The sequence below is a fragment of the Phoxinus phoxinus genome (assembly GCF_949152265.1).
Source record: "Phoxinus phoxinus genome assembly, chromosome: 17".
In the NCBI taxonomy this organism is placed as follows: domain Eukaryota; kingdom Metazoa; phylum Chordata; class Actinopteri; order Cypriniformes; family Leuciscidae; genus Phoxinus; species Phoxinus phoxinus.
In genome coordinates, this window is record NC_136892.1 from 29,828,561 (window position 1) to 29,848,121 (window position 19,561).

Sequence of the window (19,561 nt, forward strand, 5' to 3'; positions counted from 1 at the left end):
GTGGATTGACGAATCAATTCAATTTAACAGAGCTTAATTTGCATGGCAATAGGGTACAGAGCAAACCGAGCCAAAAGCGCTGCAAAGTTGATAAATTAGATAGTATTATTTCAAAATGTCTGATTCATGAATTCTGATTACGATTGCCATTGTGAAAATGCATATTTTTATACCATCTTATTTAAAATATATATAATATATATTATTTATAGCATGTATTATTTATATAATAATTATTGATATATATATATTTTGCTAACCTATGATATTTAGCCTACTTTTGTGAGTTTTATATAATTTTATATATAATATAACAATATATATTTGTATATATCTTATTTATAACAAATATATATCTTATTTATTTTATTTGTAGTATTTATTATTTATATACTATTTATTATTTATATAATAATTTTATATCTTAGATATTTTTGCTAACCTATGATATTTACTTTAGTGAGTTTTATATCATTTTTATAAATATTACAAAAATACAAATTTCATATATATAGCCTATTATTTACAACAATATATATTTTATTATTATTATTTACTTTATTCATGGTATTTATTATTTATATAATAATTATTGATGTGTCTACCTGTGATATTTACTTTAAGTGAGTTTTATATCATTTTATATATAGCCTAATATAAAAAAATACATATTTTCTATATCTTATATAGAAGATATAGAGCTAAAACATCTTTATACATATATAGTATGTATTATATAAAATCTATATAGTTAAATATAATCTTATATGATTCTTAGAACTGTTTTTCTGATCTTTCCAATTTTAAGGTATTGTTGTTAACCTGATATATTTCCTTTACATAGTACATTCCTTTACATATTTCCTTTACATGAGAGAATGATTTCATGTTGTTTAAAATGTATGGTAATATAAATTTACTTCAAATATAATTTGAAGTAAAGATAGCTACTGTTTAAAATGTATTTTGACTGTTTTTAAATATATTTTCCCTTCTTTATTAATTTTTTTAAAGACCTTTTCCAACATTAAAGGTGTTGTATGGAGTTTTTAGCGGCATCTAGCGGTGATGTTTCAGATTGCAACCAATACGTTTACAAGCGAGTGCTCGTGCGCGTGCTTTCTTTTGTTTGTTATCATTATGTGGAGTTTGTGTTGGAGTCTGTGTTGTGCTAGTCGTTTCCTAGTATTAGCAGACTCCATGTCATAAAGTTGCAGTGTCGTCACTGTTGAGTGCAAAGTCAGTAGACGAGGCGAGAGGCGAGACGCTCGGGAGCGCGCATGCATGGATTTCGCGGCAAATCCGACCCGGAGCATCACATAGAAATAGGAATACTTGCTTTCAGAGGTAATAGCAAAACCCGACAAGTGGATCATTTTATTGTGAGATTACAACCCCTTCACACACAGCTAATAAAAAATGGATTCATTTTAGTAGAAAAACTCCATACAGCACCTTTAAATAACATAAATAAGTAACTCGGGTATGAAAACTGTGATCATGCATATTTAATTACGTTACGTGACGGAAACAAAAAAAGAACGTGACGTCAACACGAGTCGATTAATATTCATGAGCCAGATCTTCGCCGTAGTAGGATTTGTACTGCGGCGCGTTGACTAGGGCTGCGCTGATACCGCACACGCGGGCGTGACTTTGACGCAGGGTGGAGCGGACGGTGCAGACTATCCTTGTGAGATGAAGGTCGTCGTTTGTCCGTTAACTGTAACCGAAGAAACTGTCGCAAGACACAGACGCGCGGGGAAGGCAAGAGAAGCCACAACTGGTGAATAACGGAAATACGACGTTCCCATGACAACATGAAGTTCTCCTCATCAAAGGCAAAATGGAAGCAGATGTTACGACATTTACCCGCGGAATGTGTACCACTGTTTACCAGTAGGATGAATCAAATAGGTAATAAAATGCTAATAACATGAAAATCAGAATTACATTGGTATATTCACCTAAAATATGTTTGTACAAGATTATTTCAAGACCATTTCACCATCGTCACATCAGATTTATTTTCAGCAGCAGGACTATAACAAACTTGACTTTAAAGACTCCTCATGATGTGAGCAGGCTATCAGTTATTGAAACACACTTTCACCACTGTGAGCAAAGTTTGGCATATTTAAGCTTCTCCCAATGTATCTTTCATCTCAAACTGATGTAATCCACAAGTATTTTTATTGCAATCTTTTGAACAATAAACATACAATGGCTATAACATATCAATTAGATCAAATCGAATATTATGATAAATATAATTAAGATAAGAAACGAGAAAGCAGTAGTAAATTCATATGTCTATAAGTATAAATAAAAATATTTAAAATATATATTTATAGAAGGCTTTAAAATCATTTACAGTTTTTTTTGCTTCGTTATTTCTTGTTTCTTTTAATGTATACAAGCAGTAACCTATTTTAAAATAAGTAAAATTAGATTTTTTTTTTCTCCCAATTTACATTTGTGGATAGAGTCAATTCACAATATACCAAATTTTGAAGTCACCAGTATTATCATAAAAATAATTGTAATTAAGTCTTAGTATAGGCTATTTTTAACACACACAAACATATTGCTGATAAAGTGTCTGGAGATTATAAAGGTCTCTTTCAAATTGACAACTTCTCCAAAATCCAATGGCTAAAGGAACAGTGGAAATTTGGCAAATTGTTCTGAGATAATTATTTTTTACATGTTCTGCCTTTTGAATATAGGCTACCTTTCAGTTAATCTATATAGGTTTGGCTTTTCATTAATATTATTTCCTAGCAATTTCATAAGTTCTGAGGGAATGACATTGATTACCATCATATAGGCTACTCCTTGACAGATATATAACATTAAAAATTCCGAATAAGTAAGTAAATGACCCTTACTATTCGATGCAATCCACATGTCACTGGTAAATAAACATGATGGGCGGGGCTTCGTTTAGACGTTGCGTCTCTGTCGTCATCGGCAAGCGACGAGTGAACTCGGTTTGAGCAGATATGACATTTCGGCGTCATTAGAGATATCGCCTGTGTTTAAGAAGAACAGATAGTCTGGTAACGTTTCGATAATGAGCTCTCGACTATTTTTCTTTTTATTCAGACCGAGAATACCCAGATCACGTGGTGCGGGAAGTCTGTCGCTGCCCAAAACACACTGTCCTGCTAGAGGCAAATATGAGGAGGCACAGAAAGGAGCCCCAAACACCTCCTTACACTTCACCAACTCTTTACTGGGGTCACAGAATGGAGGCAGATTGAGTTCCTGCAGGAGCTTCACAACCTCGGAGTGCAGGACTGAAGCCATTGGACAAGTGCAGTCAACGCATTATCAACTGGTGTACACCTGCAAAGTACGATCATATACTTGTACATGTGTGTGACTCTTCAGCTGGGGAGCTTTTGACTCGCCTAATTATGTAATATTGCTCAAGCTCAGTCATGTATTTTTCTGTTTTGTCTCTTTAGGTGTGCTCCACTCGCTCCACGAAGAAAATATCCAAGATAGCCTATCACAAGGGCGTCGTCATAGTAACGTGTCCTGGATGCAACAACCATCACGTCATCGCTGATAATCTGAACTGGTTCTCTGACCTGGAGGGGAAAAGGTGTGTGTGTGTGTTTGTTCATGTGCATGGACGATTCATCCGTGTGATTGATCCGCGCAAAAATGTTAACAACTGAAATAAAGAAAATAGGGCTGTGCAAGACAAAGCTGTAACGTTACTTGACTGTGTTCTTTAAAGCAGGGCTTTATACACGAGACTAATATACACGTTTTAGTTGTTTTAACTGAACGCAACTTGCACGGATAGATCTTACAATATGTCAGTGCCATTGTTTTGTCTCAAGATGCACACCAGTACTGTTGTATTTTTTAAGGCATGTTTATAAAAGTTAATTAAATGTCCTAATTGAACTATGGTCTAATCTTAATATTAGCCCTGTCTGTAAAACCAGGCCTTGATGCCACTAACTTTTTTATATTGAAGAAAAATGCGATAACTCCTTAAATAATGCGATATTCGATATGCGGTACGATAATGCTTAAAGTGTGTAAAATAAACTTAAATTATCTTTCAAATATATTTAAAATGATATAATGTACATGTTTCACATTCTTTTTATGACAAGAAAGTGAACATCAGTGTTTTACTGTAGCGTAAGAAGTGTTATTTTAACATCAGTGTAAACCACAGGGTTTCAGGTTATCCTACATTAGGTTTATTTAATAAAAGATACTGAATCATAAAATATAAAAATAAAACATTGCTTAGTTTTCACTGTATGAATTAAATATATCCTGATACTTATTAAAGCTAAGAAAATTTTTGTCTTTTGTTCATGACCCCATTTATTGCAAGCTGTTGCGATATGCATATTGCGATATATACATTTGCGATATTTCGATAAATTCGATATATTGTGCAGCCCTACCCTTAAATATGAGGATCCACCCTACAAAATAAAAAGCAGCAATATATTTTCATGTATAAACAGGGTCCCCGCGGATCCTTAAAAAGTATTAAAAAGTCTTAAATTCGATATTTAAAATTTAAGGCCTTAAAAAGTCTTAAAATCTTATTTTTACTTATGAAAAGTCTTATTTTTACCTATGAAAGGTCTTAAATTTTAGATGACACTTTGACGACGTATCTAAATGCTTTCCAAATAAAAAACTATCTAATTAGCGTACGTATTATTTTTAATATTCTATCTTTGTGGATTTGCTTGTTCACGTGACAATTCGCGTCATTTACGGCAGCGTATAGCCTGCGTCTGTCTCCTGCGCGCGAGAGAGGAGAGGATAAGAGAACGAGTAAATGTCAGTTCAATAGTAAGTTCATTCTTTGTGCTTAGGATTGTCTATGAACTATGATGATATTGTAATCATTGTTTTAATAACGTTACGTACGAGGCACCGCGAGTTCGAGCTGACATCGCGTTTGTCTCTCATGCTTTCTTTCACTGCGTGATGTGTCAGTGCAGTTATAGGTATGTCCCCAAATGAGTTTTTGTCTTATTATATTTATATCATATTATGTTGTTATATTAGAATATCACATGAGCAAGAGTGCCGTTTTCCTGTGCACAATTGCAAATGTGCTATTTATTTTATACAACAGTTAAATTAACATTGTGTGTTACTTTTTATATTGTCAATATTGTTTGTTTCCCCCTTTATTTCGCCGACGAGAATTTTATAATGAAACTGTAGTCCAACAGACAGCGATTCTTTTTTGAAAAAAGTGAAATCCGCGTTTTGAACGAATCATTTGATTCATGAATGAATCGGCCGTTTGAACAAATCGGTTGAATAAAACTCCAACAACTCGCTTATTAAGACAGTGACTTACTGCCACCTACTGGCGGGTTTAGTTTCATATTTAAAGTACCCTTTAATTAAAATGTTAAAATTATAAATAATTTCATATTTAAATATTGAATAGCTTTATTTATGCAATTGCAAATTAAGTGTAAATATAGTAATGCCAGTTCGGATGCCGCTTCTGTGTCACCTCTGCACTGTGAGGATGATTTTTTATTTAATTATTTAATTTGACAGTGGTACTGTGTTATTCTAATAGAATTTAATTTTAATGTTAGAATTTGTCATAAAAGGTGATGCATACCTCTAAATACGTTAAGAAATAATTTCCATATTTAGGTGAAAATGCCCCTGGAAATCAATTTAAGATGGCAAATATTGCCCCTTAATAAAAAAAATTATTTCAGTCACTACTGTAAACTGACCACTGCATAGATGGAATATGTTAAATATGAATATCTTTGTGAGTCTGCTGTCAACAACAAACCTAATGGTACCAGTACAAAATCAGTAAAATATCATCTAATTATTATCAACAAAACTTTGAAAATATCAAGATATGTTTTTGTTAATATTGCAAACCCCTAATGTACGGTATTAATTTTGATTTCTTCAGGTCTTAAAAAGGTCTTAAAAAGCCTTAAATTTGACTTTAAAAAATGTGCAGATACCCTGATAAAGACCCAGTTTATGCTGTGAAAAATGTACAATGATTTTCTATTGAATGTTGTTTTTTCTATTCACTATAGTACTGTGACTCTACTGCTAGATTTATTTAACACTGTTTTATTTAACATTTTACACAGTTTTTCTCTCAACTTTCCCCCTGCTCTAAAGCATTATGCCAAAAACTTGATTGTGAAGTTAAACGTTGCATGTTCTGTATTTGCCATAGGAACATCGAGGAGATCCTGGCTGCCAAAGGAGAATCAGTCCGAAGAGTTCAAGGGAACGAGGCCCTGGAAATTGTTGCAGAGGAAACAATAAAGGAGTCGTCAAGAAATAATCCAGATGAACAGAAACCACCACATCTGCGCGATGGGTCGGACAAAACATGATTGACATTTATATTGACTGTCGAAAACTACCAGTTCAGGTCTAGCGGTTACCAAGAGCTGTTCATTGTATCATATCGTCGTTATATTCTTCTTATTAAAGCACTGAAAAGCAATCATCTCATCACTCTGGAGTTATTTTGTAAGTGTTCGGCTCCACCTTGTGGTCACTGCAATACTTACACTGCAACATCCTTTGATATCTTCAAATGACCAGCACTATATCAGCGACTTTTGACTGGCAGACATGAATACGGCTGAAGCAACACTGGTTTTGCAAGGCTTTTGTTGTTTCGTTTATTTTGCAACAAAAAACAACAGTTACAAACAAAACTAAGGGTTGAACAATACAGGGATAGACATGATACAGCACTTTAGTTCTTTCAAATAAACAATATACAATTGCATTAATTATTCTTGAACTGACCAAAGTGTGTAAAGGGAGACGGTTACATTGAAAACATACATTTTAACATTACATTTTGATTTTAAATACACTATTGTTTTATATGGAGTTGTTCTATAGTCTACTATATTTAATGCAATTACATCAGAAGTGACTGTAATTAAATTACAGGGAAATTAAGAGTAATCCCTTACGTTACCTTTTCAATGGAAAAGTAATTAAATGACAGAAATTAGATTACTAAGTAATTCATTTTTACACCCAACACTGATTATAAGTATTACATCATTGAAGAGACTTTCTTAAAGAGATCGTTCACCCAAAAATGAAAATTTGTCATCATCACCCTCATGTTTTTCCAAACCTGCATGAGTTTTTCTTCTGCTGAACACAAAAGAAGATATTTTAAAGAATGTTGTTAAGCAGACAGTGGACTGTACAATGATTTTTGTCATTTAACCAAAATGATCCCATTAATCATTTTTAATTTTTAATTTTAATTTTTTTTTATTTTAATTTTGTCCCATTAACGTCCCTGCTATTTTTTTTATTTTCCAACTATGAAAGTCAATGGGGTCCATCAACTGTTTGGTTACATTCTTTTAAAATATCTTCTTTTGTGTTCAGCAGAAGAAACTCATACAGGTTTGGAACAACATGAGGGTGAGTAAATTAAATGATGACATAATTGTAATTTTTTGGGTGATCCCTTTCAAATTAAAATATATATATATTCTGTGAAAATGTACATTTAGTTAATGTACTAAAATTCTGCAAGGAATAGTAATAAAACAATTATAAAATGAATATAGAGTATTTTCAAAGAGTCCCCATAAACAAATTTCTAGCTAATACATCAGAAGAACTTGTTTTAACACAATTTGCAATTAGGGATTACTTTGTTTACAAGTTTTGTGGAGTTTGCGCGCGCACCATGACGCAGCAACGTCCAGAAACGAACCCATGTAAACAGAAAGAGGCGCTAGAACGGCATTCAACAGTGGAGCAGGGATGCGACAATGGTCGGGGCTTATCGGTCTGCTCTTATTGGTCAGGATAAAATAAGTGTTCTACTTTTAATTCGGTGCAGTCTTTCACTTCATCATCTATTAAAATGTCTCAATACCTTTACAGAATAAAGTAGATTTTTGTCCAGACTGCGCACAAGCGGTGCATAGGTAGAGTGGTCACATGACACCTGTTACTTTTCTCAGCGCTGGACTAGAACGGACCAATCACAGTTGTTTGCGCTGACTAAACAAGGCTGTTTTAAACAACATTATTACATAGACTAATGGTGCCGTTTCCACTTTTATGTCAGGAATCAATCTCAGGCATTCACAAGATGATACTTTCTAAACTCCAAAAGTCTCCAGTAAGACAAAAAACATCATGATATTTGAATGAATCTCAATGCGGACATGTCTTTCTGAGGCGCTGAGCGCCTCGTGGTGGAAGAGAAATGTCATGTTCACTTTGACAGTTAGCTAACCAGTACAGTAATATTGGAGTACTTTAATCGGCCGTTGCTGAGAGTGAAACCAGGCGGTAATTGACCACACACCCCCCGGGCAGCCTCCAGCTGATGACCGATCATATCCAGAACGGTTTACTTGAAGGTTTTCTTACTGTACTAGCATGAATCCAGCCGGACTGTTGTGTGAAAGCGAGCGGCCGCGTCACCGTCCTTTCCTGATCGGCGTGAGCGGAGGAACAGCCAGTGGAAAGGTACGAGACACTGCATGCATGATGGAAACTGATGCATACTGGCTTTGGCGTTTTAATGCATGCAAACCTATAACTTACATGTTGTCCCTTAGGTTAGTCACAGTCAACAGTGCTTTAAATATACATTTATTGCATTTAGGTGGAATGCATGCAATTTAAACCATAATATATAAAATGCACAAGAAAACAGGATGCATCAAGTAATTATAGGCAATTAAATGTCATTTTTGCAAACAAATAAACTAAAGCAATGACAAAAGGCCCTTATCTTAAAATCTGGTGTCTTGTGCCTGTAATGATATTCAGGCTGATGCAATTACAAATGGGCAATAGACTGTCAGTCCAGGTCATTTAACTGCTGTTTTTCTCTTGCTAGTCCACGGTGTGTGCCAAAATCATGGAGCTTTTGGGTCAGAACAAGGTGGATCACCACCACAGGAAGGTCACTATCGTCAGTCAGGACAGTTTCTACCGGATTCTCACTCCAGAACAGAAGGCCAAAGCTTTGAAAGGCCAGTACAACTTTGACCATCCAGGTAAACAAGGATAAGACATAATTCAGCCATGAATGAAAATGCTGTTGTCATTTACTCACCCTCATGTTGTTTGATATTGTCCTTTTATGTCCATTTTTTTATGTCCATTGATTTTTGTAAAAAGGTCAGCAAAACAAGGTTGGAGCGACATGTGGGTCGGTTTTCAATGCACTGTGATGTTCTCTCTCTCTCTCTCTCTCTCTCTCTCTCTCTCTCTCTCTCAGAGGCATTTGATACGGAGTTCATGTGTCAGACGCTGAAGGATATAGTAGAAGGGAAGGTGGTGGAGGTTCCAACATATGATTTTGTCACCCATTCCAGGCAATAACACACACACACACACACGTTGTGTTTTCATGTTTGATGGGGACTCTCCATAGACGTAATGGTTTTTATACTGTACAAACTCATACTTTCTCCCCTTACACTATCCCTACCCCTAAACCTTCCCTATCACACAAATTATTATAATTTTTTTAAACATCACTTCGTCTGATTTTCTCATAGGGACCAAAATGTCTCCACAAGGACAAGGATTTAACATATTGGCATCTTTGTGAGGACATTTTGTCCCCTTAAAGGGGTCATGACATGTTTTTATTTATTTTATTATTATATTCCCTTAGGTGCAATTATAGTATTACTATAGTTTTTTTTACAAAAAACTTTTCAAATGTAGTGATTTATTACCTTGTCCCACCCTGTTTCTCATCCTCTGATTCAAACAGTCTGTGTTGGGGGTGTTTCCCCTTTAAGAGTTCAGTGTTAACGCCCACTGTTATGATTGGCTAACGTCAGTGCCTATGCATCAATTATTAACGCCCCCAGCCAGAACATTTGCGGATTCAGCGTATTTAAAAAGTAGTTTAAAGTTTTAAATACATTACTTACAGTTTGCGTCGTCGTTGTTGAGCCCAGAATAGTCGGCACGGACTTATCTTTGAGCAACAGTTTTCTGGCAAAGGCAGCATCATTTTGGGATTTGTTCTCAAAACAGTCATCCTTCAAATGTATAGAACAAACGCTTAAACTAACACTGCCGTGACTGGGACGTCCGCAAAGAATTAAGTGCATCCATTTTTCCCTGACGACTGGATCTTTCGCAGCGTATTCAAAGATGTTGTTTGTCCACAGCCAGGAACAGCACATCTGCGTGGCATCGTAATGTTACTGTACACAGACCCACACGCTGTCCGTCGACTGAACACTTGTGAGGCGCGCGGCGCGACAATGATACGAAATGATTCTTACCATGGATCCAGAACGAGCTTTATTTAGAGCTTGATTAAATAAATGATTCGTTTATAATGGGGAGGACGTCTTAAGCTATGAAACTTGCAGGACGTTTTAATGACACAAAGACCTCTTATATACCAAAAGATCAAGGCAAATTTGGTTTCTCATGTCATGACCCCTTATTTAAATATATGTTTAATGTTGGGTTTACCAGGCCACACACACACACACTTTTTACTCATAATGACACGTCGTCAACCAATGACACACATGCTGAGACAGTCTCTCTCTTCATGTGTACATGATAGTGTGTGATTGTCTGATAACGGAGTATTTAATGACTGTGTGTAGGCTGCCAGAGAAGATATGTGTGTATCCCGCTGACGTGGTGCTGTTCGAGGGGATTCTGGTGTTTTACACACAGGAAGTCAGAGACATGTTCCACATGAAACTGTTTGTGGACACGGACTCAGATGTACGCCTGTCTCGCAGAGGTACAAACATTGTAAAATTACAGCATTGATATCACTGAGTTCAGGCTTGGCTATTTCCAGTTTTGTTTTTATTTCAGAGACACATTTCAAAGTTGTATTTTACAGTTTTGTTCTTATTATAGTTCAGAAATAGTGCACTTCCAAGAGTTAAAAAATAAACTCTAAAATAAGATCTTAGACATCTTAGTTCCTCTATTAAGTTTTGTTCATTTTAAAGTCAATTTTTTTATTTATTATGTACACTGTTCAGAAATGTGGGGTTTGTTAAGATTTTTTTAATGTTGTTGTTTTTTTGCTTACCAAGGCTGCATTTTTTTGAACAAAATAAATTCAGTAATATTGTGAAATATTGTAAACTGTTTTCTAAGTGAATATATATTAAACTAATTTATTCCTGTGATCAAAGCTGAGTTTTCAGCATCATTACTCCAGTCTTCAGTGTCACATGATCCTTCAGAAATCATTCTAATATGATGATTTGTGCTCAAGAAACATTTCTGATTATTATCAATGTTGAAAACCGTTGTGCTACTTATGCGTTACATATTTTTGTAGAAACCGTAATGTATTTTTGAAAGTTCAAAAGAACGTTATTTGACCTTTAAACAGCATTGAAGTAGAAATATTTTGTAGAGTTACTTTTGAATCAATTTATTTGTGTCCTTACAGTTTAGTTTAATAATAAATAAATAAATCTCACTGACCAAAAACTTTTAAATGATAGTCCATATTTGTTTTATATACTTTATTTATTTAGTCTCTGTGTTACACGTTACATGTAGTTTCTATAGTAATAACTATAAATTATGCATAATTACATGCAACTAACCCTAACCTTATAGTAAGTACATGTAGTTAATTAATATTACTCAGTACTTACTTGTATATTTACACTGTAACAAGGCCATCGTAAAATAAAGTGTAACCTAAATATGAAATATTCGAATAATAAGCATAGATGTATGTTGCCTGTTATAACACTGTATGTATAATATTGTGTGTTTAGTTCTGCGTGACATGAAAAGAGGTCGAGATCTGGAACAAATTCTCTCACAGTACACAACGTTTGTTAAACCAGCCTTTGAAGAGTTCTGCCTTCCGGTGAGAACGAACACACACACACACACACACACTAAAGCTGAAATAACATTTGATAGTTATTTAAAGCATTCATGACATCTGAAACCTCTCTCCAACCCAGACCAAGAAATATGCAGATGTCATAATACCTCGTGGAGTTGATAACATGGGTAAATATGAGCCATAATATTCCTGCCTATATGAAACTAATCCTTGCTTATTTTCAAACCTGTTGCTTCTCTTTTGTCTTTTAAATCTTCAGTGGCGATAAACCTGATTGTTCAGCATATCCAGGACATCCTAAACGGTGACATCTGCAAATGGCAGAGGGGTTCGGTCAATGGACACGCCCATGGGCGGAGTCTAAAGAGGGGCGTGGCCGAACACAGTGAGATATCTAGCGGAGGCGGGAGTCTTCCAGTAAAACGCCCCCTACTGGAGCCCAGCACACGACCACACTAACACACAAACGGTCAGAAAACCTGAAGCCTTGAGTTTTCTGCATGCTTCCAACACACGATCTCGGGCTGCGTTCCAGTCCACTTTTAGACACGCACTCACAAACTTCCCTAAGCACTTCCCCTCGGGGGAATCCCTGCCGCCATTTTGAAGTGCGTTCCACTTCGTGAAGTTTATATGGACAGACCCTCGTTCCCTCGATTTTGACCGAGTCTACTTCATATGTACACTTCAGGCAGCTCCATATACCACAATGCAACACCAAAGATCTCGTCTAATCACCACCACCACAAACAACTCTGATATATTAATTATATATTTGTTTTATTTAAAACAACCCAAACACACCTATATACATTTGGATGCTGCATTAAACAAATTCTTAAAGGGATACTCCACCGTTTTTTCATATTAAACTATGTTATTCCCTTAACTAAGAAGAGTTGATACATACCTCTCTCGCACTTAATCGCTCTGGTGCGCGGTGACACTTTGATAGCACTTAGCTTAGCCCAGTTCAGTCATTAGGGACCAAACAGATGAAGTTAAAGCAACCAAACACCTCCACTTTTTCCCTATTTAAATACAGTTACACGACCAAGTATGGTAACACAAAATAAAACATGGCGCTTTTCTAAGAGGGTTAAAAAGGACAAATATAATGTATGGCGGAATAGCATTTTTGGGAGTACTTTGACTCTTTTACTTCGAAAAAGTAGGGCTGTCAAAAGATTAATCGTGATTAATCACATCCAAAATAAAAGTTTGTGTTTACATAATATATATGTGTGTACTGTGTATAATTATTTAGATATATAAAAAAATTATGTAAACACAAACTTTTATTTTGGATGCGATTAATCACAATTAATTTTTTGATAGCCCTAGTAAAAAGTCACGCCTTAAAAATCCTCTCCCCCTCTTAGAAAAGCGGCACGTTTTATTTTGTGTCACCATACTTGGTCGTGTAACTACTCGTGTAACTGTATTTAAATAGGGAAAACGTGGAGGTGTTTGGTCGCTTCTAACTTCATCTCTGTTTGGTCCCTAATGAATGAACTGGGCTAAGCTAAGTGCTATCAAAGTGTCGGCGCGCGCCAGAGCGATTAAGCGCACGCACTGAGACGAGAGAGGTATGTATCAACTCGTCTTAGTTAAGGGAATAACATAGTTTAATATGAAAAAACGGTGGAGTATCCCTTTAAAGGGAAAACAAATAAATCAACTCCATAGCGGATTCTAAGTGATCAAGGGCTTAGGACTTTCCAGTTTCCGCCAGTAGTGGCACTCGTGCAACGTAAGCAATGACGCACATCCGAGTGAACGAGACGCAGGGAAGTTAGCGAGTGTAGGGCATGTTAGGACAATTTTGGACTGGAACGCAGCCTCTGTCAGGTTTAAGAATGCCTTCTGCTGCTTATCTGAGTCACCTGACCCTCAGCGTGACCTTTGACCTGAAAGAGGAACTGTTCTGTATATGTAAACGAGTTAATGTTCTACATTATCCGTCATAATTTACATACTAATCACAGTAATCTGTCCTGAAACGACACATGTGATGATCAGTACCTGTAGCAGGGTAAACACACCGGTACATCAGCAAAAACTGATGTTTTCACTGCCTGAGTCGTCTCGCTGGGATGTCATTTCACTATAAAACATGAGATTTTCAGTCACACTCACACCTGCAGAATAGAAAAGTCAACTCGTTTCATTACTATTATCAAGGCATTTTAAACAGTTTCGGTGTTTGATATTCTTGTCTTATCTAGATCATAAACTCCTGTTTGGTCAGGATAAGACAAAATGGATGAAGTAAAATACTTCTGAAAATACTAGTGAATTATAGTGATTGTTTAGTATTTAAAATATTAATTTCACTATGTCTCTTTATTTTGAATGTGTAATTTATGTTACTCGGTCTGAAATTGGTTCCGAAATGTGAATATTTAAAAATAGTTTTGCAGTTCTTGTACAAACCTTTTTTTTTTTTAAGTATTAAAGAGAACATGCTTGTGACTTCACGTCTCATTATTTGTACATTTCATTTTGTCTGATAAAAGAATTAAGAAATAATGACAAAAAAAAAAAAAATCACTTTTTCTTGTTTATTTGTATAGCGCTTAAAAAAAAAAAAAAAAAAATATGAAAAGCGCTATACAAATGAAGGATATACCATGGTACTGAATTGGTTGTAATGTTCATTTACATGCAAGATATTTCAAGAAGGAATTACCACGGTAATGACGTGATACTTACAGAATGATTACCATATTCGTTGACCATAATTACTTCAAGAAACACTAGCATTTAAAAGTTTGGGGTCAGTAAGATTCTTATACAAATATTTGAAAGAAGTCTCTTCTGCTCACCAACGCTGCATTTATTTGATTAAATACTGTAATATTTTAATATTTTTTTAAATTAGCATATAAGCTGAATTTTCAGCATCATTACTCGAGTCTACTGAGTCACATGATCCTTCAGAAATCATTCTTTAATATTATACATGTCTTTACTGTCCCTTTTGAACAATTTAATGCATATTTGCTGAATAACAGTATTAATTAAAAATGTTTAAATCTTACTGACCCCTTCTGAACAGTGAATATCACGATATAACCATTAAACATGGGAATGGTGTGGCACTTTTTGTAGTTATAAACACGTGCTAAATGTAGTGTTGTAAAAATACAAACAGAATACAAAGAGAGCAGTTTTATTGGTGGTTGAATATACAGGATGTTAAAGGTGTAACAGGAAAAAAAATTCCCAGGAGTCAGTAAACGTCAACATCTCAAGACGCCACACAATACACACTGAAGAAAGCCTTTTTAGCTTCCTTTCTCCCGTAAGTGAATAACAACGTTCAGTAAAAAAAACACATGCGCGCGCACACACACACACACACACACACTCACGCTTGCGCACTCACACACTCTCTGATGCCCAGAGATCACAGCATATTCAGTCCTTGCGTTTTTTGCCTCATAAATGTTAGTTATTTTAGTGCACGACTCATTTGGTTTGAAAATATATTTCCTCGTAACTGCCCTCTACATGATAGGAGATTATACATCACAACTGTACATGTACATTTATACAGAACATAATATAATACACATCCCAAAAGAATCAAAATCATCCACATGCACGGCGTCAAACTGAGCCCCGCCCCTTTCTGTGACATCACAGTCTGCAAATGTTCGGGTCACTCTTTGACAATAATCAAAAATGATAAATTAACTTTGAAAAAAGCACAAAAAAAGCCTTTATCGGGGACCATTAGGGTAGTTTTTTTACATTTTGACACTATTTTCATGAATATCAAGCCTTTTCCCATAAGCCTCATTCATGAAGCATGAGCAGAACAAATGTTTTTTTTGTTCTGATGTGTTTATAAAACATTTAGTATGTATTGAACTGAATGCAACGACTTATGTAATGAATAAACTTGCATAAACTTCTGAAAAAATTGCATAAAAGGCTTTACGAACAACTTGCATTTTTTAAACTTGTTCTGCTCGTGTTTGATGAATGCGACCTATTTTTCCCTTTAAAATTAAATTACCATAAATTCAGTACAAATACTACCATTTTGTTTGTACCTTATAAATGCACTTTACATTGATTTATTTTTGGCATTTCGCAGTGTGCAAGCTATTGAAAATTGGTAAGAGGAAGAAATGCACATGAAAATAAACTTGTCGTGAAAATAATGTCAATGCAAATTGTACATATAAAAAGTTGTTTTGTTTTAAGGAGAAAGCGCACACGTTCTCGTGGGATTCGATGGGCGTTGCGACGGGGTAAACAGTTATAATAAACTTGCACATGGTCACACACAAAACAAAATAGCAAGATGACGTGAAAAATGAGTCCAAACGTCCATTTTCTAATTATTATATTCCACTTAGACATTACTCGCCGTGTCCGTCAAAACATTAGTTTGAACAGATCAGTGAATATTCCTTATATACGGTTATAAGATTGCACACGTCTGCCCGTTTCCCAATCACATGGTCTGAGCGGTGGACTGGGCGAATCATCAGGTGACTGACCTTTGGAAGGCCAAACGTTACGTCCGAATAGGACAAACAAACATGAACTCACTCCATCAGGCACAGAGTGTATTAATATCAAATGAACCAAGCCCTCTTAGAGTGTGTCTTTCTGTACACCCACACATAAACATAAAAAAGTTGCTTTATATCACAGCGTTCGGGTCCTCTCGAGCGTGCGTATCTGTATATTTGTATATCGATACTGAATTAGGATTCCCCTCGTGAGTTTTTAAGTCAGGGAAAATACTGCCAATGTGTATCGGTGCAAATTGGAGCTTGCGTGTCTCGGTTCGGCCCAGCGGGTTCCCAAGGCTCTGCAGGAGGTTCAGGTCTCACTGTGTATATCGTCTCTGAGGCTCTAGGTCTTCTCCTCTCGCTCTGTCCTGCGCCGCGAGATGTTTCGTGGTTTGATCTTGAGCGAGAGTTCCCATAACGCCTCCTCCGCCAGGTGATCGCTGAAGTCGTTGAAGAACGAGACGATGTCTTCGTTTCGTTTCAGTTCGTAGTGCCTACAAAGACAATCGAGATAAAAATTAATAATTTAACTCATCAGTTACTGGTGGTGAAATCGGCTACTGAGATATGAAATGAATACTACAATAATATAGCATTAATATAAACCTTCTAAACATTTTTATAAATTAAAAACACTTTTTATGTCCTAATTTACATCCTAATTTTGTTAAGTTATATCATAATTATGACTGTCATAATTGTTTTTTGTCATAATGACATAATTATGAGATACTTTTTATGTCAAAATTATGTTTTTTGTCATAATTTTGACTTTGCCACATGTCGTCAGTTGTTTTTTGGTCAATTTCAACTTTTATCTCAATGACTAAGTATCTTATAATTTCAACTTTTTATATCATAATTATGACTGCCAATTTTTATGTCATAATCATGACTGTCATAATTGTTTTATAATCTTTAATATCATAATGACAGTTAAAGTCAAATGATGATAAAAAAAACTTATGCGAGTCAAAATTATGAGATACCTCTCATGCTTTTTTTTTTGTTGTTGTTGTAATTTCAACTGCCAATTATGACTGTCAATTTCAGCTTATCTCAATGACTTAGTATCTTATCACTTATCAAATAAATACAAAAGATGATGTTTTGAAAAATGTTGGGAACCAGACAGTTGATGGAAACCCATTGACTTCTATTGTATTTTCTTCCTCCTATGGAAGTCAATGTGGTCCATCAACTGTCTGGTTCCCAACATTTTTCAAAATATCATCTTTTAAGGTGTCAAAAGTATTCACATTCATTACTCAGGTAGAAGTATAGATAGGAGGGTTTAAAAAGACTTCTGTCAAAGTTGAAGTATTTTGCTCAAGTAAAAGTACTGGTTTCAAAACTACTGTAAAAGCCGGCTATTCGGCCCAACTTCCGGTTTCTCGAACAGCCGGTGAAGGACGAGCGTGTTCAAGTCTTTCCAGCGTTTTAAAGGAATTTTGGTTAAATAAGACACATGTTCTCATATGCAATTATCTCGTTTTAATCTGACTCCATGAATTAAAAAAGGTTCAATGTGTAATAAGGTTATGTTTACACTTAAATAGTTACAACATGGATGTAATGAGAATTTAAACCATTTGTACCCAGCATAAATGTAAAATGTTACCTGAGAGAGAGAAATAGAAAGAGAGAGAGAGATAGAGAGAAAGAGAGAGAGAGACTCTCTCAACACCAGCCCAGCATCCAGAGCAAAGAGACAGAAGAACATTTGCAGTCCTGTTTTGTCATTTCTCCCTCGACCATGTCACTAGCACCCAGATGTGAGACATTCAAACCGACCAATCAGACCATCGCAATTTCCCCCATTGTCCAAAAGCTTTGGCCTACAGGCCCACATCAGTCTTAGCACTGCTGTGCTGGAAATGTCTGAGAGAAAAGCAAGTGTCTTTGTTGGTTGGAAATAATCTTGGATTATTTTCAACCTTACACTACTTAAAGTATAAAAGTAAAATTAATGTAAAGAAAAAAATGGCATTAAGGACAAAAGCTTAGGCCGTGTTATTATAGTAGCGACCCTAACGCTGGCTTTGTCCTTGCTGGAGTGTGACGTGACTCGTGTCATGTGTCATCACCAATAGGGTGTCGGAATGGTATGTTTATACTTCTCATCCAACCACAATCAAATTCACTCTATCCGGATGGCGCGATTAAACATTTTTTTTTTTGAACGATAACAAGCCGGAATGAAAACAAACCATAATGAATTAGGAGTAACGAGGAATGTAAGGAGTAAAAGGAGCGTGAAAATGTAAGGAGTAGAACTAAAAAGTCGACTGAAAAATAATGACTCCAGTAAAGTATAGATACCCAAAATTTCTTCTTAAGTAAGGTAAAAAAGTAACTTGACACCTTTGGTTCAGAAGAAGAAACTCATGCAGGTTTGGGACAAATTGAGGGTGAGGTAATTATGACAGAATTTTCATTTTTGGCACAAATGGGCTTCCATAAAAATGTCTCATTGCTTTATTGTAAGTGTGTTATTATGAAGTGTAGGCCAGACTGGACTGTAATCAGACGTCAGCGCTTTACTCACACTTGCTGGAAGCGTCTCATGCTGTCCAGAATGTTGAACTGCTGCCAGCGCTTGGAGAAATTCACTTTACCCTCAATAAAATCCGGGTTTCCGAGGTGAACAAACGTCAGGTCCTGTAGGATCAAACCCCTGTCAGGGAACAAAAAAACATTATTAGCAAAACTACTACATTACATACTACACAACTACTACACCCAGATTAATAGAGTTTTGCATATTTTTGCATTCAAATATTACTTTGTTTTTTATTTGCTTGGAATATAATTTTAGTTTTAGCGATGAAATTACCTAATAATAATATTTTTTTGTTGAATTCAGCAGATGCATAGAAAATTGTTAACTACAAACCAAAATATTTGGTAATTAAAATCAAGCTTCAAGAATAAATATTAAATAGAAAACATATACTTGAACAAACAAAAAACAGAAATGTTCCCTCAGAAACTAACAGAAATAAATAGGTTGAAATAAAATGAACTGAATAACAAATTAACTGAAATTAAAAATAGATGAAAGCTAAATAAGAAATATGAAAACTAATAAAATGACAAAAGCACAAAACAAAAGTACTAAATTAAATTAAATACTGAAAATATAAGAATAAAA

At 35.3% G+C, this 19,561-nt stretch overlaps 3 protein-coding genes across 13 annotated transcripts in view; 2 read left to right on the plus strand and 1 right to left on the minus strand.

Annotated features, from left to right (window-relative positions):
• The first annotated feature begins 2,948 nt into the window (after positions 1-2,948).
• dnlz (DNL-type zinc finger) overlaps positions 2,949-19,561 on the plus strand; it is a 242,196-nt gene continuing 225,583 nt past the window's right edge. Inside the window, exons 1-3 of one of the 2 annotated variants that reach the window (XM_079586379.1) lie at positions 2,949-3,358; positions 3,474-3,613; positions 6,230-6,413. In XM_079586379.1, coding sequence (XP_079442505.1) covers positions 3,077-3,358; positions 3,474-3,613; positions 6,230-6,392 — 585 coding nt within the window. In that variant the 5' untranslated portion in view covers positions 2,949-3,076 and the 3' untranslated portion in view covers positions 6,393-6,413. Of the gene's footprint in view, positions 3,359-3,473; positions 3,614-6,229; positions 6,696-19,561 lie in introns of those variants that run through there. The other variant, XM_079586378.1, reaches the window with a different exon arrangement.
• uck1 (uridine-cytidine kinase 1) lies at positions 8,249-12,476 on the plus strand. Its single transcript, XM_079586377.1, has 7 exons — positions 8,249-8,523; positions 8,900-9,059; positions 9,284-9,380; positions 10,647-10,789; positions 11,796-11,890; positions 11,991-12,039; positions 12,132-12,476. The coding sequence occupies exons 1-7, from the start codon at positions 8,434-8,436 to the stop codon at positions 12,329-12,331; spliced, it is 834 nt and encodes a 277-aa protein (XP_079442503.1). The 5' UTR covers positions 8,249-8,433; the 3' UTR covers positions 12,332-12,476.
• rapgef1b (Rap guanine nucleotide exchange factor (GEF) 1b) overlaps positions 15,032-19,561 on the minus strand; it is a 53,792-nt gene continuing 49,262 nt past the window's right edge. For all 10 annotated transcript variants that reach the window (XM_079586361.1, XM_079586367.1, XM_079586366.1 and 7 more), the window contains 2 exons: positions 18,956-19,084; positions 15,032-16,901 (listed from right to left, as the gene is read on the minus strand). In XM_079586361.1, the coding sequence (XP_079442487.1) occupies positions 16,751-16,901; positions 18,956-19,084 (280 nt within the window). In that variant the 3' untranslated portion in view covers positions 15,032-16,750. The remainder of the gene's footprint in view (positions 16,902-18,955; positions 19,085-19,561) is intronic.